This window comes from Eumetopias jubatus, unplaced genomic scaffold, assembly GCF_037043125.1.
Source record: "Eumetopias jubatus isolate StellerSeaLion01/CBP00866 unplaced genomic scaffold, mEumJub1_p1.0 scaffold_7, whole genome shotgun sequence".
NCBI classification, from domain to species: domain Eukaryota; kingdom Metazoa; phylum Chordata; class Mammalia; order Carnivora; family Otariidae; genus Eumetopias; species Eumetopias jubatus.
Genome location: NW_028274813.1, coordinates 15,030,961 through 15,057,908, shown reverse-complemented (window position 1 = coordinate 15,057,908; position 26,948 = coordinate 15,030,961). Strand labels below are relative to the sequence as shown.

General features: G+C 36.5%; 1 protein-coding gene across 1 annotated transcript in view; it reads right to left on the bottom strand.

Moving 5' to 3' along the window:
• The window catches only part of EML5 (EMAP like 5), a 168,139-nt gene that overhangs the window by 52,124 nt on the left and 89,067 nt on the right, over nucleotides 1-26,948 (bottom strand). Inside the window, exons 16-21 of the mRNA XM_028098102.2 lie at nucleotides 26,200-26,293; nucleotides 25,172-25,272; nucleotides 19,510-19,712; nucleotides 18,784-18,895; nucleotides 17,405-17,532; nucleotides 12,476-12,617 (exon numbers count right to left, since the gene is read on the bottom strand). Of these exons, the coding sequence (XP_027953903.1) occupies nucleotides 12,476-12,617; nucleotides 17,405-17,532; nucleotides 18,784-18,895; nucleotides 19,510-19,712; nucleotides 25,172-25,272; nucleotides 26,200-26,293 (780 nt within the window). The remainder of the gene's footprint in view (nucleotides 1-12,475; nucleotides 12,618-17,404; nucleotides 17,533-18,783; nucleotides 18,896-19,509; nucleotides 19,713-25,171; nucleotides 25,273-26,199; nucleotides 26,294-26,948) is intronic.

Genomic DNA, 26,948 nt, shown 5'->3' with positions numbered 1-26,948 from the left:
CCAGATGGACAGATTTACACTGACTCATTAGCATCTGTTAACTATTTGGATGATCAGTTGAGGATTGGATTCTTTCAGGATTAGAAGATTAGAGACAAGGAAATCTGGAAAATGAAACTTTCAGGAAGGGCAAAGGATGTGAAGATTTTTGTGTCCTATGGAATGCCAAACAAAAAGTGTCCACTACAGAGGAGACTCTCAACGAACAGGAGGACAAAACACTATGCTCTGTGGATCTCAGAGAAGCGTCTTCTTCTAGCCAGCTAGCACTTACTCAGTGGGCCTGTGGAGGCAAGGACAGTGTTTATGCTTGACTTAGAAAACATGGACTCTCTTTTCCAACATTATCTTGCTACCACTACCACTGAGTGTCTAATCTGCTAACAGTAGAGACCAAGTGAACTTGATATAACACCATTCCCCGGGGAGACCAACCAGCCAGCTGGTAACAAGCTGATTATATTGGACCTCTTCCATTATGGAGGAGGCAAAGATTCATCTTTACTAGAATAGACATGAATTCTGGATTTGCCTTCCCTGACCATTATGATTCTGCTAGCACCACCATCCATGGACACATGGGATGCCTTTTCCACCATCACCAAATTTCATGCTTCTGATCAAGGAACCTATAGCAAAAAATGTCCAGCATTAGACTCATACCCATGGAATTAACTAGTTTTATCCCAACTCCCACTACTCAGAGAAAGCTACTAACAGAACAATTAATTAACAGTGGAATGGCTTACTGAAAACTAATTTATGGCACCATCTGGGAAACAATACCGTCAAAGACTGGGATTTTGTCTTGCAGGATGCAATATATCCTTTGAATCACAGACCATTACATGGTGCTGTCAACCTCATAGCCAGATTACATGGGTCTAGAAATCAAGAAGTAGAAGTGGGAGTGACTCTTCTCACCATTCAATCTAATAACGAACTTGCACAATTTTGTTTTGCATCCTGGCAACTCTGAGCTCTGCTGATTTAAAGTCTTATCTCCCAAGAGCAGGGAGAATTCTTTTACCAGGGGACAGAATGCTTCCTCTGAATTAGAAGGTAAGACTGCCACCTGGTCATGTTGGGTTCCTTATGCCAGTGAAACAACAAGCAAACAAAGGGGCTGTTACTCTTCCAGGGGGAGTAATTGATCCCAATTGCAGAGTTATTACTACACACTGAGAGCAAAGGGGACTATATCTGGAACCCAGGGGGACTCACTGGGACATTTCTAGTCTTCCATAACCAATGGTAAAACTTAATGGAACACCAACCAGGAAAAAAAAACAGGTAGAGATACTGAGATTTCATATTATTTAGCAATAAAGGTTTGGGTTACCCCATGAGCCAAATAACTCCAACCACCTGAGGTTCTGGCTAAGGACAAAGAAAATATTGGGGTGCCTGGGTGGCTCAGTCATTAAGCATCTGCCTTCGGCTCAGGTCATGGTCCCAGAGTCCTGGGATCAAGCCCCACATCGGGCTTCCTGCTCAGTGGGGAGTCTGCTTCTCCCTCTCCCACTCCCCCTGCCTGTGTTCCAGCTCTCGCTGTCAAATAAATAAATAAAATCTTAAAAAAAAAAAAAAAGGACAGGGGCCCCTGAGTGGCTCAGTCATTAAGCGTCTGCCTTCGGCTCAGGTCATGATCCCAGGGTCCTGGGATCGAGCCCCGCATTGGGCTCCCTGCTCCGCGGGAAGCCTGCTTCTCCCTCTCCCACTCCCTCTGCTTGTGTTCCCTCTTTCGCTGTGTCTCTCTCTCTGTCAAATAAATAAAATCTTAAAAAAAAAAAGGACAAAGAAAATATGAAATGGGTAATAGAAAAGGGAAGTCAGAGATATCAACCACAGCCCATAACCAGTTATGGAAACAGAGACTATACATAAACGATTATGTGTATACATAAACTATTTACATCTTTTTTTAAAAATTTTTTTTGAAGATTTTATTTATTCACTTGACAGAGAGAAACACAGCAAGAGAGGGAACACAAGCAGGGGGAGTGGGAGAGGGAGAAGCAGGCTTCCCTCTGAGCAGGGAGCCCGATCCCAGGACCCTGGGATCATGACCTGAGCTGAAGGCAGACGCTTAACAACTGAGCCACCCAGGTACCCCCTAAAAAATATTTTATACAAGTTTGTTGGTGGTTAACTTTACAATTTAGTCTTTTTTTTTTTTTTAAGGATTTTATTTATTTGACAGAGAGAGACACAGCAAGAGAGGGAACACAAACAGGGGGAGTGGGAGAGGGAGAAGCAGACTTCCTGCCAAGCAGGGAGCCTGACACGGGGCTCGATCCCAGGACCCCGGGATCATGACCTGAGCCGAATGCAGACGCTTAACCAACTGAGCCACCCAGGCGTCCCTGTATTGTCCTTTTATTAAGTATTACAATCATATCTCAAGGGAAGAGTACACTTTTTTAAGAGTAGACTTTTAAAATTATGCCTGGGAGTAAAGAAAGACATCAGGAAATAGACTTGTGTATGCTCCCTGGGTTCTAGATAGAGGGGGAAAAAAATCATACTTGAGGACTCACAAATGTAGGGTGGCTTATACAAATCCTAGATTTCAAGCTATGCTAATTACAGGATTTATGCAATCCTAGTTCAAAAAATCCTTAGTAGTTCTCGATGGTAGCAACTTAGGCACCTGGGAGAAGGAAACAAAATCACTCTGGAAGAACACCTTTGATCCAGACCTCGGAGAACCCCTACAGGTAAAGAAAGCCCAATTAAACATAAACTTACAATCCAAATTTTTAAGCACAAAAGAAAATGGCACGCCAGGAGGGAGTCAGCAGAAAAATAACTCCTAAACAGCAGAAAGAAAAAACAGCATACTCAGATCCCAAAGGATGTCAGATAACTAGATTTTATATTCTTTATCTGATAGGTAAAGATTAAAGACATAAGAGAGGAAAGCTAAAACATAAACAAGAATGATATGTTATAAAAAAAAAAAATCTAAGGTCAATTCTCAAAATCAAATACCTAACAGGTAGGTTACACAGCAGATGTGAAAGAGAAAGAGCTAATTATTCAGCCATCAAAAAGAATGAAATCTTGCCATTTGCAACAACATGGATGGAGCTAGAGAGTATTATGCTAAGTGAAATAAGTCAAAGAAAAATACCATCTGATTTCATTCACATGTGGAATTTAAGAAACAAAACAAATAAGCAAAGGGAAATAAAGAGAGAGAGGCAAACCAAGAAACATACTATAGAAGTAAGGTCACACACAAAAGTACAGGTATGAAAAAAGATATTGTAGGAAAATGGAAACCCAAAGAAATCTGGGCAGCTATACTTTTATCAGACAAAACAGACTTTAAAATAAAGACTGTAATAAGAGACAAGAAGGTCGATACATAATGATAAAGGGGTCAATGCAACAAAAGGAGGTAACATTTGTTAATATTTATGTACACAACAGAAGAGAATCTAAACACATAAAGCAAATATTAACAGAACTAAAGGGAGAAGTAGACAGCAATACAATAAGAGTAGGGGTCTTTAATACCCCATTCACATCAATGGATAGATCATCTAGACAGAAAATTAGTAAGGAAACACTGGCCTTAAATGGCATGTTACACCAGATGGGCTTAACAGATATTTACAGAAGATCCATTCAAAAACAAGAGAATACACATTCTTCTCAAGTACACACGGAACATTTTCCAAGATAGATCAATGTTAGGTCACAAAACAAGTATTAATAAATTTAAGAGGACTAAAATCATATCAAGCATCTATTCCAACCACAACAGTATGAAACCAGAAATTAATTACATGAAGAAACCTGGAAAATTCACAAATACATGGAGATTAAAGAACATGCTACTAAACAACCAATGGGTCAAGGAAGAACTTAAAAGAGAAATCAAAAAAATACTGAGATGGGTATTAAAGAGGGCACTACTGAATGGAGCACAGGGTGTTATACACAAACAATGTATCATGGAACACTACATCAAAAACTAATGATGTAATGTATGGTGATTAACATGACCTAATAAAATAAAAATACTGAGACAAACAAAAATGAAAATGTAACTTACCAAAATTTATGAGATAGAATAAAACAGTTCTAAGAGGAACTGTTAGTGATAAATGCCTACCTTAAGAAACAAAAAAAAAAAATCTGAACTAAACAATCTAACTTTACACCTCAAAGAACTAGAGAGAGAAAAAAAAAAAGAACTGAAGGCCAAGTTAGTAGAAGAAAGGAAATAAAGATTAGAACAGAAATAAATGAAATAGAGACTAAAAAGACAATAGAAAAATCAATGAAACTAAGAGCTGGTTCTTTGAGAAGACAAATAAAATTGACAAATCTTTAGCTAGACTCACCAAGAAAAAAGAGAGGACTCAAAATCAGAAGTGAAAGAGGAGATGTTACAACCAATACCACAGAATACAAAGGATCGTAAAAGACTACCTTGAACAAGTATTTGCCAACATTTGGACAACCCAGAAGAAATGAATAAATTCCTAAAAACATACAACCTGCCAAGACTAAATCATGATGAAATAGAAAATCTGAACAGAATGGTTACTAGCAAGGAGATTAAGTCAGTAATCAAAAATCTCCCAATGAATAAAAGTTCAGGAGCAGATGGCTTCACCAGTGAATTCTACCAAGTACCTAAAGAAGAATTAATAGGAATCCTGCTCAAACTCTTCCGAAAAACAAAAGAGGGAGGAACTTTTCCAAACATATTTTACAAGGCCAACATTACCTTAATACCAAAATCAGACAAGATGCCAGAAAAAAGGAAAATTACAGGTCAATATCTTTGATGAACATAGATGCAAAAATCCTCAACAAAGTATTAGCAAACTAAATTCAATAATACATTAAAAGGATCATACAGCATGATCAAGTCGGATTTATTCCAGGGATACAAGGATGGTTCAACATATACACATTAGTCAATGTGATACACTACCATTAGCAAAATGAAGGACAGGGGTCCCTGGGTGGCTCAGTCAGTTAACCATCCAATTCTTGATTTCAGCTGAGGTCATGATTTCTGGATTGTGAGCTCAAGCCCCATGCCAGGCTCCATGATGAGCATGGAGCCTGTTTAAGATTCTCTCTCCCTCTCTCTCCCTCTCCTTCTGCCCCTGCCCCCTCACTCTTTCAAAAGAAAAAAAAAAAAAGATAAAATTCATGATCTCATTAGATGCAGAAAGGCATCTGACAAAATTAAACATGTGTTCTTAATAAAAACTCTCAACAAAGTGGGTATAGAAGAAGGCTACCTCAACATAATAAAGGCCACATATGACAAGCCCACAGCTAACATCATACTCAATGGTGAAAGGCTGAAATGTTTTCCTCTAAGATCAAGAACAAGACAAGGATGTCTACTCTTGCCACTTTTATTCAACATAGTGTTAGAAGTCCTAGCCAGAGCAATTGGGGGCGGGGTGGGGGGGGGGAGAAGAAAAAGAAAAGGCATCCAAATTACAAAGAAAGTAAAACTCTCACTATTTGCAGATGACACATCATATATAGAAAACCCTATGACTCCACCAAAAACTGTCAGAATAAAATTCAGTAAAGTTGCAGACTACAAAATCAATACACAAAAATCTGTTGCATTTCTTCATAATAACAAACTCTGAGAAAGAGAAAGAAAACAATCCCATTTATAATTGTGTTAAAAAAAAAAAAAACACCTAGGAAGTTTTAACCAGGGAGGTGAAAGACCTATATATTGAAACCTATTAAAACATTAATGAAATTAAAGACAACAAAATAAACAAAAAGATATTCTGTGCTCACTGATTGGAGGAATTAATACTGTTAAAATGTCTATTTCACCCTAAGCAAAATATAGATTCAATGCAATCCCTATCAAAATTCCAATGGTATTGAGGTATCTGGCTGGCTCAGTTGGTAGAGCATGTGACTCTTAATCTCAGGGTAGTGAGTTCAAGCACCATGCTGGGCATAGAGTCTAGTTAAAAAATTCCAATGGTATTTTTCACAGAAATAGAACACTCCTAAAATTTGTATGGAACCACGAAAGACCCTGAGTAGCCAAAGCAATTTTTGAGAAAGAACAAAGCTGGAGGCAGCACAAGCTCTGATTTCAAACTATATTATAAAGCTACAGTAACTAAAACAGTATGGTATTGGCATAGAAACAGACACATAGATCAATGGAAATGAATACAAAGCCCAGAAATGAACCCATACATATATGGTCAAATAATTTAAGACAAAGAAGCCAAGATTATACAATGGAGAAAGGATGGTCTCTTCAATAAATGGTGTTAGGAAAACTGGCAGGCACATGCAAAAGAATGAAACTGGACCACTATCTTACACCATTCACAAAAATTAACCTGAAAGAAATGTAAGACCTGAAACCATAAGACTCCTAGAAGAAAACACAGGCAGTAATATGCTTCTTGACATAGGTCTTGCTGATTTTTAAAAACCTAACACCAAAATCAAACACAACAAAAGCAAAAATCAACAAGTGGGACATCAAGCTAAAAAGTTTCTGCACAGCAAAGGAAATAAACGAAAACGCAATCTACCCAACGGGAGAAAATAGCTGCAGATCATATATCTGAGTGGGGGCTATTATTCAAAATACATAAGGAACTCCTACAACTCAACAGTGAAAAAACAAACAATCCAATTAAAAAATGGGCAGAAGATCTGAATAGATACTTGTCCAAAGACATACAGATGGCCAACAGGTACATGAAAAGATGCTCAACATCATTAATCATCTGGGAAACGCAAATCAAAACCACAGTAAGATAGACCTCATACCTATTAGAATGGTTATTATCAAAAAGACAAAAAATAAGTGTTGGCAAGAATGTGGGGAAAACAGAACCCTCATGCACTGCTGTGGGAATGTAAACTGGTACAGCCAGTACAAAAAACAGTATGGATGTTCCCCCCCAAATTAAAAATAGAACTACCATATAATCCAGCAATTCCACTCCTGGGAATTTATCTGAAAAAAATGAAAACAATAATTTGAAGGATATATTCATTCCCATGTTCACTGCTGCATTATTTTAAATAGCAAGGATATGTAATAACCTAAATGTCCATTGATGGATGAAAGGATAAAGAAATTATGGTATACAATGGAATTTAATTCAACCATAAAAACAAATGAAATCCTGCCATTTCTGACAACATGGATGGACCTCAAGGGTATCAGCTAAGTGAAGTAAGTCAGAGACAGACAAATACTATATGATCTCTTTTATATGTGGAATCTAAAACAAAACAAAAACCCAAGCTCGTAGATACAAAGAATAGACTGATGGTTACTAGAGTTGAGGAAGGGGTAGGGAGAAAAAAAATGGGGTTTGATTATAATTAAAAGCTAAAGCCAGGGAGTACAAGTTTCTAACAGAAACTTCTAACACATCATTACATAAAAAAGTGTGAGAGGTTAGCAATATTTAGAAAATACCTGCTTGGGCTCCTGGGTGGCTCAGTTGGTTAAGCGACTGCCTTCAGCTCAGGTCATGATCCTGTAGTCCCAGGATCGAGTTCCACATTGGGCTCCCTGCTCAGCGGGGAGCCTGCTTCTCTCTCTGACCCTCCCCCCTCTCATGCTCTCTCTTTCTCTCTCAAATAATAAAATCTTAAAAAGAAAATGCTTGCTTTATAGATATTAACATCATAGACATTAATTCATGTTACATATTTATATTTCTGGTTATTCTAGAACTTGTTACTATAAATGAAATTACTTGTTTGGCAAAATTCTCATAGGACAATCTACATTAACTATAATGACTCTTTTTTTTAAGATTTATTTGTTTTAGAGAGAGAGTGTGTGTGAGTAAGCAAGGGGAGGGGCCAGAGGAGAGGGAGAGAGCATCCTCAAGCAGACTCCCCGCTAAGCATGAAGCCTGACACGGGGCTCATCCCAGGACCCTGAGATCATGACCTGAGCTGAAATCAAGAGTTGGATGCTTAACTGAGCCAACCAGGCGCCCCTATGACTTACTTTTATAAAATGTTAAGCCTCAGCATCATAAAAGTTATATACTCATTTGCTGAAGAAAATAGTATTTGCTTACTGAATGTTTGAAGGAGATAACTATTTCATAATTTTTAAACCATTAGGACTTCAGTAATTTTGTAATTAACTCAACCAGTATAAAACCACACATAACCTTTTAAAGTTAAGAAAATCCACCTATTTTCCTTTTTTTAAAGGTTTTTATTTAAATTTCAGTTAACAGGGTAATATTAGTTTCAGGTGTACAATATGGCGATTCAACACTTACATACAACACCCGGTGCTCATCACAACAAGTGCCCTCCTTAATCCTTATCACCTATTTAACCCATTCCCCCCACCCACCTCCATTCTGGATCCTCCATCCTTCATCAGTTTGTTCTCTATAGTTAAGAGCCTGTTTCTCGGTTTGCCTCTTTCTTTTTATTTCCCTTTGCTCATTTGTTTCTTAAATTCCACATGTGAGTGGAATCATATGGTATTTATCTTTCTGACTGACTTATTTCACTTATCATAATACATCCCAGGTCCATCCATGTTGTTGCAAATGGCAAGATTTCATTCTTTTTGTCTATGGCTGAGTAATATTCCATTGTGTGTGTGTGTATATATATATATGCCACATCTTCTTTATCCATTCATTAGTCGATAGACACTTCAGCTATAATTTGGCTATTGTTGATAATGCTGATATAAACTTTGAGGTGCATGTATCCCTTTGAATTAGGGTTTTTGTATTCTTTGGGTAAATACCTAGTAATGTAATTGCTGCATCATAAAGTAGTTCTATTTTTTACTTTCTGAGGAACCTCCATACTGCTTTCCACAGTGGCTCCACCAGTTTGCATTCCCACCAACAGTGCAAGAGGGTTCCCCTCACCTATTTTCCTTTTGAATCAATGGTGACAAAAATAAAAGTGAAGACTATTTAAAAACAAACACACAGAATTATGTGTTTTCTCCATAACCTAATACAAAGATCTATTCCTAGGAGCAGCCAATAATACTGGAAGATAATTTTTCAGGTCTGATGCAAGACATAAATCCACAAATTCAGGAAGCACAACAAATCCTAAATAGAATAAGTAAAAAATGAAGCACATGCATAATGTTATTAAAGTACAGAACTACAGAACAAAATAAGAGAACAATGGAAAAGAGGGGAATAATAACTCTCAACCAGAACTCCAGAAGAGCTTAAATTAGCATTAAAGAATGAGAGTAAAAAAATAAAAATAATCAGAGTAATAGTATACCAAAGGCAGGGAAGGAGGTGGTAATAATTCACCCAGAGTGGCAAAACACCAACTATCAAAAATTTTAAAACAATAATAATAAAGCTTAATAAAAATCAGTTTGCTTTTTAGGGAGAGTGGGAGATACAACCTTCCAATTATGGAATTAGTAAGTCACAGGGATGAAAGCATATGGAATACAGTCAATAGTATTGTAATAGTGTTGTATAATGACAAATGGTAGGTACACTGTAGTGAGCACAGCATGATGTACAGAGAAGTTGAACTGTTACGTTGTATACCTGTAACTAATGTAACTTGTGTGTGAACTATACATCAACAACAAAAAACAAACTTGCTTTTTAAGAATTGCAATGTCAGGGGTGCCTGGGTGGCTCAGTCAGTTAAGTGGCCAACTCCTGGTTTCTGCTCAGGTCATGATTTCAGGGTCCTGGGATGGACCCCTATATCAGGCTCTGTACTCAGCAGGGAGTCTGCTTAAGGATTCTCTCTCCCTCTCCTTATGCCCCCCCCCGCTTGTATATGTGCGCACACACTCTTTCTCTCAAAATAAATAAATCTTTAAAAAAAATTACAATGTCCATGATAAAATACTTTTGCTGCTGCAACAGACCACTCCTACCACCCTATACTTGAAATGACACTGGTTCAGACAAAGAAGTTTTTATTAAAGAAACTCTAAAACTGTATATATTTTTTATTTTTAAGATTTTATTTATTTGAGAGAGAGAGAATGAGTCAGGGGCAGAAGGAGAGGGAGAAACAGACTCCCCGCTGAGCAGGGAGCCCGATGCGGGACTCGATCCCAGGACTCTGGGATCATGATCTGGGCCAAAGGCAGATGCTTAACTGACTGAGCCACCCAGGCCCCTTCTAAGACTATATTTTAGGAAAAAATGATAAAAGAAAAAATATCTGAGATACAAGAAGAAAATATGAGCAAAGAAATGTATAAGCATAGATAAACCTAAGTAAACACTGACTGCATTAAATAATAACATCCGACTGAAGAGGGGTTAAAAAAAAAAACCCAAATTCTCAAAAATTAAAGATAGAACTACCATATGATGCACTAATTCCACTCCTGGGTACTTACCTGAAGAAACTGAAAACACTTACTCAAAGAAAGATAGTATGTACTCCCATGTTTACTGCATCATTATTTACGATAATTAAGATAGAGAAACAACCAAAGTGCCCAATGATGGAAGAATGGATAAAGAAATGGTGCGTAAACATACACACACAATGGAATATTATTCATTCATAAAAATGAATGACAACTTGCTAAATACCATACCATCTGATTGATATGTGGAATCTAAAAAACAAAAACAAAAACAGGGGCACCTGGGTGGCTCAGTTGTTAGGCATCTGCCTTCGGCTCAGGTCATGATCCCAGGATCCTGGGATCAAGCCCCGCATCAGGCTCCCTGCTTCTCCCTCTCTCACTCCCCCCGCTTGTGTTCCCTCTCTCGCTGTCAAATAAATAAATAAAATCTTAAAAAAAACCCCACAAAACAACAACAAAAAACAAGCTCATAGATACAAAGAACAGATTGGTGGTTGCTACTGACAGGTGGGCAAAGTGGGTGAGGGAGTCAAAAGGTACAAACTTCCAGTTATAAAATGAGTAAGTCATGGGGATGTAATGTACATCATGATGACTACAGTTAATAATATTGTATTGTGTATTTGAAAGCTGTTAAAAGAGTAGATCTTAAAAGTTACCATAAAAAGAAAACATTTTGGGCGCCTGGGTGGCTCAGATGGTTAAGCGTCTGCCTTCAGCTCAGGTCATGATCCCAGGGTCCTGGGATTGAGTCCCGCATTGGGGTCCCTGCTCCTTGGGAGCCTGCTTCTCCCTCTGCCTCTCTCTCTCTCTTTCATGAATAAATAAATAAAATAAAATCTTTAAAAAAAAAAGAAAACATTTTGTGACTATGTATGGCAACGATTAACTAGATTTATTGTAGTGATCATTTCACAATATATACAAATATTGGATCATTGTGTTGTACACCTGAAACTAATATGCTGTATGTAAATTATACCTCAATTAAAAAAAGAAAATCTGAGGGGTTTTAAAAGTATGTTCCAAATTTGACTGGTAAGGACTTCCTATGACCTTGTGAAGAATATTTAATACCGTGATTTCCTATGTAGACAAAGGTATGACTGTGGTTTTGTGATCTTACTGTAAACCTTCACGTGGAAAATTCAATATAGAACCACTGCGATAATATTTGGTAATTTTCTCTAGTTCTCAGGGAGAAAAAACCACCAAAGAATGAAAATGCTGGACATTCCTAACTCAGAGAGAGAGAGAGAGAGAGAGAGAGAGAGAGAGAGAGAGAGAGAGAGAGAGAGACAGGGCAGTGACTAGGGTTCAATTATTCTAGAGATTGTGATTATTTTTAGATTTTTAGTTAAGTACAAATATTAAATACAGTAACACTAGAAGAAGAGAATAGACTTTTTAAGTCAATAGATGGAAACAAAGTAACTAAATTACAAATTCATGTTACCTAAGTTCAACTTGGCCTTTATTATGGCCTGACAATCCTTTCCATCATCTGCTGATTCTATCTCATTTCTTATAGTCACAATTTTCAACCTTTTCAACAAGAGCTCCTCCTTCAATGCCTCCATGCTATAAAATAACATTCCCTACCAGCTCATTAAGAAATGTGAAGTTATCTGTACATCCTCATTTGCCCTAGGTTAATAATATCTGCCTTGCTCCAAAAATGGAACCCTTATCTCTCTATACTGATAGGCTAGCTTCATTTGACTCCTACAAATGTGCTCAGTTCTGTTTCACCCTAAAATGTCCTCCCTTCAATTCTGCTACCCTATTTTTAAATTAAGCCTTCTTTCTTAGTTTCTGATTATGAATTACACATATTTCATAATCACAAAGGGTGGAAAATTTAGCTTCCGTTTTCTTCTTGTATTCTTGTATTTTTTTTCTTTCCAACATAACATTGCAAACTGGCTCAGGATAGGTATGATCAGAGGAGGTCCCATAGCAAAGACTGGGTATAATTCATTTTCTTTAAAAAGCATCATGAGCAAGTGCACATGGAATGAATATTTAAAGTCTTTTTTATATACCTACTATTGCTTTCTTACATTTGTGAGGGTTAGAAAACTGTGACAACTTAATCTATGTTCAAGCCTGAGAGCCTCTTACCCTTTTTCAGTTTCCGGACAGCCAACATACAATGACTAGGAGAGAGATCCCATATTCTTAAGGTTTTATCATCACTTACAGTAGCACAGATGGGCAGATAAGGATGTGTAGCCAAACCCCACACCTCTCCTTCCATGTGTCCCTACAAAGAAAACAGAGTTAAGATCAATTTAACCTAACTATGTGTGTATTTAGAAGAAAACTACAGACAACAACTGACACTATATAATGATAGGATAATGAATAATAGAGTAATCTAATAAAACTTTTCTCTTTATCTTTGGAATATACCTTAAAATAATTTTGTATCAACTTTATCTTCACAATTACAATATAACCAAGTTAGTATCAAAATTAATTTAAAATCCTAAAATTTCACTGAGTGGAGAGAATAGGAATTGGCTGCCTTGGAATGTTAAAAATTACCCATACAGGAGGAACTTCCTTTATGAGACAGTAAGGAGCGCTGCAGACCAGCTCCCCAGTGAAACTGATGAAATTAATAAAAAAAATTTAAGGTTCCTGGAAATGGTTCTAAGGAGTTATGACAAAAGAAACATTTATTCAAAAAATCTGCTAAAATCTGGTAAGAACGGTGGGAGTTTTGCAGTATTTGAACTGAGACCCACTCCTTTCCTCCCTCTTTCCAACTCACTGACTTGAAAAGTCCACACCAGTCTGATGTAACCAAGAACACAGGGTGTGGGCACTCTCCTCCCCCCGCCCCAATATAATGGACTGTCTTCCCAGAAGGGGCAGGTGACTGGCATTTCTCATCCTGCCCCCAGCTACTTGCTAGAGGCTAAATCCTTGATGAGTGCTGCACACAGGTAGAAATTCCCTTCTGCCCATTCCTATTCTGAGAGGGAGGCTCTACATTTGGGGCCATGCCACTAAGAATACTGGGGCTTTAATATCAATTCAAGAAGACCTAAGGCTACTGCCCCCTACTACCCCCACCTTAAACTGAGCACTCAGCTTCTAAAGCAACGGACACTCAGAAAGGAGCACTCCATTGTGCTCACCCTCAACTTCAGAGCCTTGGATCAGAGATTGTGCCTTGAGGAAGAAGCAAGCAGAAAAACAGCTCCTAATCTTCTCAAAGGAAATGACTTCATTTATTACACAGTGTATAAAAGTTCAAGCCTAAAAATGCTCTTGAAAACAATGAAGGTTATGATGAAAGGTAATTGGAGGTAACTGGTACTTATTAGCTATATAAGCTAAACTGAAGGCCAGTGAGTTTGTCCAACAGAACCAGGGCAATCTCAGAGATACCTGGGAGGAGACTGCTTCAAGTCAGAATAAATCTCGAACACTAATCTAGGGAATGGTGTCCCTTTTAGGGAGCCTGAATTTGATTAGTTTAATCTATGGAGCAATTTATGCTCTGGGGTAAATGTTGAAAACAGTAGAGCAATCAGCCAGCAACTTAATGGACTTAGTGATTGGGTATGGACAGGGAAAAAGACTATCAAAGAGGAGAGACCACTTCCCAAATCATTTTACGTAGCCAAGATGAGCCTGATACCAAAACCAGACAGACATCACAAGGAAATTATAGACCAATTATCCTCTCTATACAGTACGTGGATGCTAAAATCCTCAAAAATAGCAAACTGATTCCAACACATACAAAAACAAAAAACAATTATACACCACAACCAACTAGGGATGCAAGGTTGGTTTAAAAGGTGAAAAACAATCAATGTAATACACCTTATCAATAGAATAAAATAAAAACCACACTATCATCTCTCAATAGACAAAGAAAAAGCATTTGACAATGGACATAATCTTTCATGATAAAAACTTGCATCACACTAGGAACAGAAGAGTAATTCTTTAATCTGAAGAATCAGAAAAAAGTAAATTCTTCAATCTGAAAAATCTAAAGTTAGCATTAAATTTAATGGTAAGGAGTTATGAGTTCGAGCCCACGTTGGGTGTAGAGATTACTTAAACATAATGGTAAAATATTGGATGCTTCTTCCCTAAAATTAGAAACAAGACAAGGATGCTCTCACTACTTCTATTCTACATTGTACTGAAGATTCCAGCCAGGATAATTAGGCAAGAAAAAGAAATAACAGCCATCCTGACTGGAAAGGGAATATAGTAAAACTATATTTGCAGCTCATGATCTTATATAGAGAAAATCTGAAAAATCCACTAAAAAACTATTAGAATAAATGAGGTCTGTTATTAAAAAAAAAATAACTGTGAGATCTGTATACTGAAAACTATAATACTATTGAAAAAAGTTAAAGAAGACCTAAAAAAATGGAGAGATCTCATGTTCATGGATATAATTTAATATTATTAAGAGATGCTACTCCCCAAACTGATCCATAAAATACTGCTACAAAGAATGCTGTACATGGTTTTTTTATATACATCTGAATGTACTTCTGTTGTGTACATACATCTACACACTTTTTTAATTCCAGTGTAGATAATCATACGGTGTTCGTTTCAGGTGTACAATAGAGTGATTCAACAGTTCTATATATTACTCAGTGCTCACCAAGATAAATGCACTCTTAATCCCCTTCATCTATACCACCCATCCCCCAACCACCTCCCCTCTGGTAACCATCAGTTTGTTCTCTACAGTTAAGGATCTGTTTCTTGGTCTCTATTTTTTTCCCTTTGTTCGTTTGTTTTGTTTCTTAAATTCCACACATGAGTGAAATCAGATGGTATTTGTATTTCTCTGATTGGTTTATTTTGCTTAACATTATACTCTCGAGCTCTATCCATGTTGTCATTGCAAATGGCAAGATTTCATTCTTTTTCTATGGCCGAATAATATTCCATTGTATATGTGCATATTATATATATATATATAATATGCACACACATCTATTTTATACATTCATCTACTGACAGACACTTAGGTTGCTTCCATAATTTGGATACTATAAATAATGCTGCAATAAACACAGAGTACATGTACCCCTTCAAATTAGTGTTTTTGCATTCTTTAGGTAAATATCCTGTAGTATTACTGAATCACAGGGTCGTTCTAGTTTCAAGTTTTTGAGGAACCCCCATGCTGTTTTCTTGAGTGGCTTCCCCAGTTTGCTTTCCTACCAACAGTGCACAAGTGTTCCTTTTTTTCCACATCCTTGCCAATGCTTGTCGTTTCTTGAGTTTTTGATTTTAGCCATTATGACAGGTGGGAGGTGATATCTATCACACTGTGGTTTTGATTTGCATTTCCCTGTATATCTCCACACTTTTAATTATTATAGTTTTATATTATTTCTAACATGGAGTTTCTCAAAAATGTTTGGACTATTTTTGGGTATTTTTTTCTTCTAGATGATTTTTTAAAATTCAGAGAATTTCTGAAAAATCTCATTTGGATTTGGTTTATGATCATATTGAATTCACAAGTTATTTAGCTCTTTTAGGTCTTTAGTAAACTTCATAGTTTTCTTAACACTGATCTTGCATATTTTTTCCTGGTTATTGTATAGTTTTCTTTGGGAGTACCATTTTTATATCATATTTTCTAACTGGTTATTGCTGATTTGAAGAAATGCTATTGATTTTTACATGCTGATTTTGAATTTCACTTTACAGGACTTCATAATTAGTTCTAATAATTTTTCAGTTTATTCTCTTGAATACCCAAGGTATAGGGTTATATCTGCAAATAGTGACAGTCTTATCCATTTGTTTCCAACACACACTTTATAATGTTTTTCTAGATTGGCTAAGACCTCTCACACAATGTTGGACAATAATGGTGAGACATGGTATCGTCTTGTTTCTGATGTTTAGGAGAAAGACAGTAGATATTTAAAATCTTACACACTATAATATAAAAAATAATAGGATGTCATTTATCACTTCAAACCTTTTCTTACAATTATAAAATTGTCTTTTTGAAAAGTTCTGTCCGTGGATTCATCTGTAAAAGTGTAGTTGTGCTAATATTTTCTAAGAGATCATAAACATGTTAAACACCATGACTCCATCATCTTTTTACTTCAAAGGAATATTATGCGACTGAAGTTAAGAGTAAGACACCAAAGATTGACAGTAAATTCAGTATAAAACATTTTGTTATTTGCTTACAAATTCTCCTTGGCACATCAGGATTTTATATTAACATTAAAGCATGAGCAGTGTTCTCCTCTATGTGTGCTCTGTGGTGTTTTAACATAAGTGAGGTGGGGGGGGAAGTGGGGTTGGAGAAGAAATAAGTCTGTAGTAAGAAAGAACGTAATTCTTTTTCAGAATAAAAGGTAAACTCAAAATTGGTGTTACTATATAGAGTTGCAGGAGGACACTTTCAATAGGGTAGATCCTACCTCATTTGCTGAGTTTTATAGTATTATTTGTCTCCCTACTTTCAGAAAAACAATACATATAGGAAATTTAACAGTATTCCTGATAAAAATGTTAAGGATCAGCTGATCCTGTTCTTTCATTTTATATTTTTACCATACAAGTGTTTATATTGCTAGATTTTTATTAACATTTTCAGTGATGTTTTCAGCAATAAAATTTTTAGCACACATTGATTTATTTAAATTAGAAACTTAATAATGAAAATAGTTTCAAAGAAAAACAACTGCCTGAGGTTCAACAAATATACTTCAAAGAAATAAAAATAAATATGAAATAAATTGATTTGGTTAAATTAATTACAACTGTTTTTTCTTTTCATTGGTTTCTTGTTTTACTATAAGAAATTACTTAAAATACTGGCAGTTATTCCACATGATAACATGCATATTTATTTACTGGTATCTATTCATTTAGCTGTAATTAAATTAAAATGTTTTGGTATATATTATCAAATATTTCCCTAATTAATTTAGCATTTTTTTTCACTACTGTTAACTTTTGGCTCTTTGGTATTGAATCAATGGCATACAAAGAGAAAAAAGGTATATTAACTTTTCAAATTACCTGGACCAGAAGTGTTATTGGGCCACTTTTATCCACTTCTAGTATTTCACCATTCTTTGTGCCAATTAAAATATGACCATGTCCTAATGATATGGCACGTATAGATGGGTTATCTTCCAAGAGAAGACCTGAAATGTTAAATGGAGATGTTCTTCTAGGTTTAAAGTTACTAGAATACAAAGATGTATATTGCCAACGATGCTATTTTGACAATGAAAATCACATTACAAGGTTGCTTTTCCCTGTATTTTAAGTATTCTAATAAATGCACTGAATTTACTAATCGCAAAACAATCGCTAATCTCAAAACATACTATAATTCTCTATTATCCCAGATCTTTTACTACTATTCTGATGACTGTTTCTTTTCCTCTTATATTTGCCCCTCCTCATTCACCTCCTTACCTTCTTAGAGCACCTACAATATTCTGGTAGTAATTTTAATTCAATTCAACTTAAGATTGATTCATTTATGTCTACTGTGCCCTAGGAAGGCTTCCGAGATGTCTGGTAAACATAAGAGAGACAGCTCCTGCCCTTATAGACCCTCTGTGAGGAGCGTATTGAAACAGGGACAAATGTAAGGGAATTTTCCCTTTTTTGAGGGGGTGGAGAGGAGATGGAAGTGTTAGAAATCACCCTACTGAGATCTGAAAAATGAGTCTGCGGTCAGGTAACTGGAGGAGGCAGGAGGGAGGAGAAAGGGCAAATTCTAGGCAAAATAATAGCATACAGAAAGGCCTACAGGTCAGAGAGAATGTGATATAGTACCTTAATACACTGAAAGAAAGGGCAAAAGGAAGGGCATGCAGGGATAGACAGGCAAGGTCAACAAAACAAATGTGAAACAAAATGCCAAGCTTAAAAACAAATTCTTGACTGGCGGTAACTGTGATGCTCATGGGGCAATTTTCTTTGAAACGTTAAAAATGATCAAAATTACCATGAATAATCTTGTACTTGGTTAATATTTTACCATCTGTATCAAAGAAAATAGATTTTTGAAAGGACAGCAAGGATTGTGGCTCTAGTTAAATGGCTTCTCCCATTAAATTCTGATGCCTATCTAGTAAAGAAGGAAAAATGTAGGCCATGTGTTCCACCTCAGTGACCGCTCATGTTAATGAGCAATTAATCTTTTATCCTACAAAGGAAATTAAATCTCAAATCACTTATTTTTTTTAAAGATTTTATTTATTTGACAGAATGAGAGAGCATACGTAGGCAGAGCAGCAGGCAGAGGGAGAAGGAGAAGCAGACTCCCCACTGAGCAGAGAGCCCGACGTGGGGCACGATCTCAGGACCCCAGGCCGGGATCATGACCTGAGCTGAAGGCAGATGTTTAACCGACTGAGCCACCCAGGGGCCCCTCAAATCACCTTTAGATCCTGGTGCCAAAGCAGCTCTTTTTATAGCATAGGTCTTGAGACATCTTTCAAAGGAGTCATCCCAAAGAGCTACTACACCATCTTTTCCTCCAGTTACGAATCCCTTTGAAAGTAAAAGCTTCAAGTTAATAAAGACCTAAATATTTTTAGAAATAAGAACCTTCTGTATATTGAAAAATTCTAGAGGAAAGAACATTAACAGCTAAAAGTTATAGCTTGTGAACAAATTAGCATTAGAATCAATTGAGTTTTTTTAATATATCAGCACAGAATCTGCAAAAATATTTACAGGGACACTAAATCTACTTTTAGGACTTTAAGAACAAGGTTTGTAATCGGCAACCATAAGGTAGCTCTAACACTTTCAGCAAGATACGTATTTTCTCTTGGAAGTTTCATAACCTGATCCTTCAAGAACAGAGGATCACGACAGTAGTTACCTCACAGGATAAGGTGATAATAAAGCACTTAAGCAACTGTTGACACAGAAAGAGATTAATAAACATTAAGTTAAACTTTTTCCTTTTTAATAGCAGACCCATTTCACTGTCTTCAGGAGTTTGAAAGAGGAATAAAAGAAGGTAGGAAGACTCTGGTTCACAGATTATTAATCGGTGGCTCAGCTAAGCAGAAAGACAACATTCCTTTATCTGTGAAAATGCTCTACAATCCATGATCAAATTATGTTTAACTTAAAAATATCTTTAGAATACTTACTTTTTCCAATGCATGCATACTAAACACTGGCCCATCATGCGCTTTAACTGTTTTCACAAGAAAGACATCTCTCCAGATGCACACATCTCCTGTGGATGTTCCAGAAAAAGCCATCTCTTCTGTCCATCCATACACCGCACACATCATTGTGTCATTTTTCCCCAGTGTGCCTACATAGCCTTTTCTTCCAATCAGTCCTCCCCCTGGTTCATAAAAAATATCAGAGAAGTACCACTTTTGAAATGTATAAAATTCTAAAGTGATAAAATTTCTTTCCTACTGTAATTGTTCAAATGTGTAACAGGAGACTTTAAAAGAAAAATGCAGGTCGGGGTGTCTGGGTGGCTCAGTTGGTTAGGCGACTGCCTTCGGCTCAGGTCATGATCCCAAAGCCCTGGGATGGAGTCCCACGTTGGGCTCCCAGCTCATCGGGAAGTCTGCTTCTCCCTCTGACCCTCTCCCCTGTCATGCTGTTTTTCTCTCTCTCTCTCTCAAATGAATAAAATCTTTAAAAAAAGAAAAATGCAGGTCTCTCAATCAGTAACTTGCCTGGGTGAGACAGCCATATGCATGGCAGCTTTTAGGCCACAGCTCTTTGGATAAAAACATGTACACTAAGTCGGCTTTGATCAATCCTCAGCACTTTTGATTGTTCTTCAAAATTTTTATTATGACATATTTAAGAAAACAAATATATAAAAAATACTACAGGAACATATGTATCTTCCCCTCTCAACCTACACAAAATTACTGAAACAACCAAAGCATGATGCCAATTCCATCTCCCTGCTTCACCCATTATTCTGAATGTGATGTGGATTACTTTCATGCATTCTTTAATACATTTTACTACTTATCTGTAAATTCTTAGGCAAAAATGTCATATTTTTCATGTTTTAAAATTTTCTATAAATACCAGCTTACACATACAGTTGACCCTGCACAACACTGGTCTGAACTGCACAAAAGTCCGTTTTTGCACATTATTCAACAGAGTAGTATAAATGTATTTTCTCTACCTTGTGATTTTCTTAATATTTTCTTTGTTACAGTTTATTGTAAGATTACACTATATAATAAATACAGCTTACAAAATGTGTGTTGTTTATGTCATTGGTAAGGCTTTGGGTCAACAGTAGGCTATTAGAAGTATTTGGGGAGTCAGAAGTTATATGCAGATTTTTGGGGCACCCAGGTGGCTCAGTCAGTTAAGCGTCTGCCTTTAGCTCAGGTCATGATCCCAGGGTCCTGGGATTGAGCTCCGAGTCAGGCTCCCTGCTCAGCAGGGAGTCTGCTTCTCCCTCTTCCCCTTTCCCTGCTTGTGTGTGCTCTCTTGCTGTCTCTTAAACAAATATTTTTTAAAAAGTTTTATGCAGATTTTTGACTGTGCAGGGGGTCAGCGCCCTAACTTCCTGTGTTGTTCAAGGGTCAACTGTATTCCTTTGCAACTTGCTTTTATCACCAATAATCCATTATGAAATTTTATATGTTGATTTATACCTCTACACTATGCATTTTCATAACTATATAAACAGTCCATTATATAAGCCTAGCAGTCTGTTCATTTTCCATTAATGGGCACTCAAGTTGCTTCCAAGCATTTGCTATTGAAAACAATGCTGCTTTATTTCTTTTTTTTATTATTATTATGGTATGTTAGTCACCATACATCATTAGTTTTTGATGTAGTGTTCCATGATTCATTGTTTGCATATAACACCCAGTGCTCCATGCTGTTTTAAACATTCCTGTAAAGGTCTCTTCTACACAAGTGCAAGAGATTCTCTAGGAATGCCTAGGAATGACCACAGTGTATGTGCAGAAGGGAAAGCATATAGATAAGAGGTATCATCTGTTGCCAAACTGTTCTACAAAGTTGATAGACCAACCTACATTCCCATTAATAGTGAAAGGAGTTCTTCTTTCCCACCTTTCAGAAATACTTGGTATTGTCAGACAGGAGGATATGAAATACCAACTGAATTTTATTGTGGTTTTAATGTGCCTTTCTCTGATCATTAATGAGCTTTGTCATATTTTCCAATTCAATTGGCCATTCATTACCTATTGATATCTTTTGCCCATTTTTTTCCAATTGAACTCACTCATTCTTTTATTCAAGAAATACATATGCCAGGCACTATTCAAGGCACTGGGGTAGAGCTACAAACAAAACAGATAACAAAATTCCCTGCTCTGTTCCTGTTCAAGGCAGAGGGATCAACAAAGGCCCCCAAATACAGGAATGTGACATGAACCTTCAAGGAACAGTATCAGAGGTCAGCATGGTGTAGCAAAGAAAATAAGGGAGGTAGTAATGGGAGATGAGGCCATAGAGGTCAAAGGCAGTATTATAGGCCATCGTAAGGATTTAACTTTTACTCTGCATGAGATAGGAAGTGGTTAGTGGAATTAAATCTGGCATATCATTTATTAAGAGGTTCATTCTGATTTCTGGGTTGAGAGTACATCAGAGAATGACAAGGAAGAAAAGAATTAGATGGCTATTTCAATCATCTCAGCAAATAATAAGGGTGGCATGGACCAGCGTGGTAAGCATGGAAGATGATGAAAAGTGGTCATACTCCACATGTATACAGAAGACTTTTTTTTTTTTTTAAAGATTTTATTTACTTTAGAGAGACATAGAGCATGAATGGGGGAAGGGGCAGAGGGAGAGGGAAAGAGTCTCAAGCAGACTCTGAGTGCAGAGCCTGACATGAGGCTTGATCTCATGACCCTGAGATCATGACCTGAACAGAAATCAAGAGTCAGATGTTTAATCGACTGAGCCACCCAGACACCCCTCTCTTTTCTTAACATAGCAGCCAGAGTAGTTCATGAACTTGTAAGGGTAACTAAGTAGAGTGGTAAGGGAAAACAAAACAAAACAAAACAGGTTAGACTTCTCTCGAGAGAAAGGAGGAGAAAATAAATTGCAAAATGAACATGTAAACAACAGTCTAAAGGTATTATAGTACATATATAAGAAACTGATTAGCAACTTGAGGGTTGAGTTGAAGGAGGGTTTTCATTTGGTTTTATTTATTTAAGATAGAGAAATAACCCCATATTTATATGCTGAATGGAAAGAGTAAGTAAAGAGGGAAAAGTGATGATGTAGGGGAGAAAGGGAAGAAGAACTGGACTGATGTTCTTGAGCAGATGAGAAGCGAAAGGATCTAGTAGTACACAAGTGAAGGGACTGTCTATCTGGAGCAGGAGAGGCAAACTACAGGCTGTGGGCCAAGCCCTGCCACCACCTGTGTTTGTACAGAGCCCATAGGTTAGCACTGTGAGCTACAGAAGCCATGCCTGTTTCCTTCTCTACTCCCAGAGCCTGCCTCCCTGACATTTGGCTTCCAACTAGCAGCTGCCCAGGGTCTAAGCTGGTTGCGATCTACAATTTGAGGACTTTGCTAATGGCAACTGCCGAGCACCTAGCAGTGGAATTATAATCCCCAGGAGTTGCCTTAACTCTGGCTAGCTGCCCAAAGTGAGAAAGTAGGGCTGTCTGGGAGAAGGAGAACACACTAGGACCTATGTGTCACTGGGGCATGACTATGGTTCCTCCAGCCCAAACTGCCAGTCCCTTTCACTGCAGCAAGTTGATCTTGGAGACAATGTCTCCAGTTAATGGCAACCGGGTATAAAGCAGGGCAGGAGTTTTCATTCTTGTTCTGTAAGTACTTACATAATATATTTTTTTAAAGATTTTATTTATTTATTTGAGAGCGAGAGCACGAGAGGGAAGAGGGTCAGAAGGAGAAGCAGACTCCCTGCTGAGCAGGGAGCCCGATATGGGATTTGGTCCCGGGACTCCAGGATCATGACCTGAGCCGAAGGCAGTCGATTAACCAACTGAGCCACCCAGGCGCCCTTACATAATATTTTTTTTATTGTGTCCTTGGGCCTGGGATGTCTAAAATATTTGCTGTCTCACCATTTATAGAAAGAGTTTGCCACTGCCGGTTTAAATAATCAATTGGTTTTTCTGACAGACAGGGCATAACATATTCCTATCGTACCAGGTCACATCATCACTGCACTCAAAAACTTTCAGTGGCTGCCTGCCCCTACCAACCATGGAATAGAGTTCAAATTTTTTAGAGGACAGCTTAATAATTTATGAGTTGGAATTCTCAAAGCCTAGTTCTGAGACAGGAGGTAAGAAGTTCCCTTTTAGCCTTAGGCCGAATTCATTTTTACTTAATTTACATCAAGTTATGCATTTACAGGCTTAGACAGCACTTACTCAGATTAATAAAGTGGTTACTTATTTCTCAGTTTGCTAATGAACTCCATGGATCAGAACCCCAGAAGTGAGGAAGGCTGAAAGGCACATCAAAGTTTTAACATTTATCCTTATGGTTCAGTTTCAGGTCTACTATATATGACTAATCAAACTTAAGAAAAAAAGTCATTCAATTGTAAATCTCTTCATTCTAAGGCTATTTACTTCCTTTGTCTCTTATTTCAAAGAAATTTATAGGCTTTTTGTTTTTTTTCAAGACAGAAATAATAAGCATTACTTGCTTGGTATTTGTAATTCTAAATAAATAAGGTATTCTAAAATTTTATTTAAATATATAGGAATAAAAATGTGAAAATACTTTTTTACTTTGTAAACGTATATACATTATGATCTGATGAGTTTGTGATAAAGTATTAAATCCAAGTGTGAAAATCAATTCACGTTCTATGTAGTTTACAATTTGAAAGTAACTTGGGAAATGTCTTCACTAAAACTATTGTTATTTATGTTTTACTTCTTCCTATATTTGTGTATTTTATCTGAAAGGTTTAAGTACACTGACACTTTGATATCAAACTGGTGGAATTTATAAGTGTACTACTATTTTATTTAGAAAAGAGACATTTTTTATTTGAAAATATGAACTTCCACAGCTCCTAATCTACAGTTACAAATGACTAGTTATACAACATTCTGTTTCTGTATCATTTTATAGCATAAAAGAACTTCTACAAAATTTTTCATTTTCAGTTTATACTAAAAAACATGTCTTTAACGGAAGAAGAAAGGAATCTGGGTATCACTTGATTAATCTCATAAGTTAAACACTTTTTTAAAAAAGATTTTATTTATTTATTTGAGAGAGGAGGGGGAGTGTACACAGAAGGGGAGGGAGAAGCAGACTCCCTGCTAAGCAGGGAGCCCAAAGCGGGGCTCAATCCCAGGACCCCAAGACCATGACCTGAGTTGAAGGTAAACGCTTAACCTACTGAGCCACCCAGGTGCCCCAAGTTAAACCCTTTTGAAAATATGAATACTACATTAATGTAGACAATAAATGACAATAAAATCAATCTTACATTTGTTTAAAATATATCAAGACAGCTGTGAATCACTTGAAAAAACAAATATTTTGGATAATTTTAGATTTTCATAAATGATAAAAAGGTAACAGAGTATTCTTGTATACTCCTTGCCCAATTCCCCCTAATGTTAACACCCTACATAACTACAGACTAAGAAACCAACATGTTTGGTGCATTTCTATTAACTGAACTCATTTCCCCTGTTTTCCACTAATGTCTCCTTTCTGTTCCAGGATCCAATCTAGAATACTGCACTGCACTTAGCTAAATCACTTTTAAAAGTAATAATTTCTTTCAAAGGAGTAAAAAAGAACTTCCTTACCTGCTCTACGCCAAAATTTCACGTGTTTAATTCCAGCTGTAATTAATTTATCAGGCACGTACGGGTTCATCTTTACAACAAAAATCTTATCTTTACTCCCTCTGAAAAAAATACCAAAATGTTTTAACTCTGAAGATAAATCTCTCCTATAGTAATCTTTTGCCTAATCCATACCCTATTTTGATTACTCCATTACTGAATCCTTTGCCCACTTATCTCTCAGGTTTGGGCTATGTCATCACGCATTTGTACATTTGTTACTTTGTCATCATTTTAATTCTTCTCAACGTAATCTTCAAACATAGGAAAGTGAGAACTGAACTTCTTTTGGATAGCACCCACTATAGTACTGTGCGTAGGGAATTGTGGCATGAATCAGTTAAAGAAAAAATTTTTATAATACTTTTTTACAGCTTAATATAGCCATTCCAAACACAAAGTTCCTCTTAAGCTATCTTTTATTTGGCCATTGTCTATGTACTGAAAAAAGCATTTAACTCTATTTTAAAAGTGCTTTAATGTCGCACATTAATAGGATGTTAAAAAAAATAATCTGACACTTGACTATTTCCTCCTTTAAAGCAATTGTTAATATTTTTATTATAAAAATAATACATGCTCATTGTGGAAAATTTAGAAAATGGAAAATGCAACAGAAAATACACATAATCTATAGCTTCTTTATGATATACATGTGTACGTATCAGCTGTCACTCAAATAGAAGATTTGAGCATTTCCAATGGCTACATCGTAGTTTACTGTACAGAATTCACTTTCCCTATAAATTAAGAGTTTAGATAACAGCTACTTCCAGTGTCTTATTACAGTAAAAGCAGGTTCACAAGGGATAAACCTACTAATGAATTCTTAAATCATTTCTTTTTACCATGATTATACTATTTATTCAATGGTAATAAAGACAGCAGCAATTTAAAAAAAAGGTTACATGTTTGATTTCAAAACTGTTTTAATTGAAAAACTTTTAAGTAATTTATTTTGCCAGCGTGATATCAAGATTTTTCCCCACCTTGCTATTGAAAGTTTCTCTCCTTTCTTCCAGTCCCACAGCACAATAGTGTGGCTATCATCTATTCCAACTGAAGCCAAGCGCTTCCCATCCGCTATAAAAATTAGAGAGAGAGAGAGAGACTGACCATTAACATTCAGAAGATAAAAACCATTCAGTACATATTCTAAAACCACAGCACCATATTTAAAATTGTATAAAATGATGTTAAATGTTAGGCATGTACACACAAAGTTATAAAAAGAACCAGAATTTGTAAGCAGGGGAAGAATAATTTCTCAAAGCATCTAAATATTGTTAACATCTTTTGTTGACCTTGTTTTCCTTATATCTCCACCAGATTAGAATGGAGGGAAGTGGAAAAAAGAGATTTTAAAATGAGAAGGAAAGGAAAATAAAGGAAAGATTTACTTCAATTAAATTTACTGTAAGAACTCTATTGTGATATAGGACTCAGTGACTATGAAAAGTTAATTGAATGAAAAAAGATGTAGGTTACAACCACGTTTCGTCATTAATAAGACTCTTTCCAGTGAGGGTCAATTATATTATTTGTTACTATTATCAAACAAGTAATGAAGGTGTTGGACAAATGACTGAACTATGTCAGTCATGCTGACAGCTGTGCATGTTTACAGGTTGCAAAGGCTCAAACTACAGTTAAACATTTGCCACTCTGCCACTTTTTGCAAACCTCATTTTGTTATCATTACTAGTGATATTGTTCTTGTTGACTCCTTTAGTTTGCC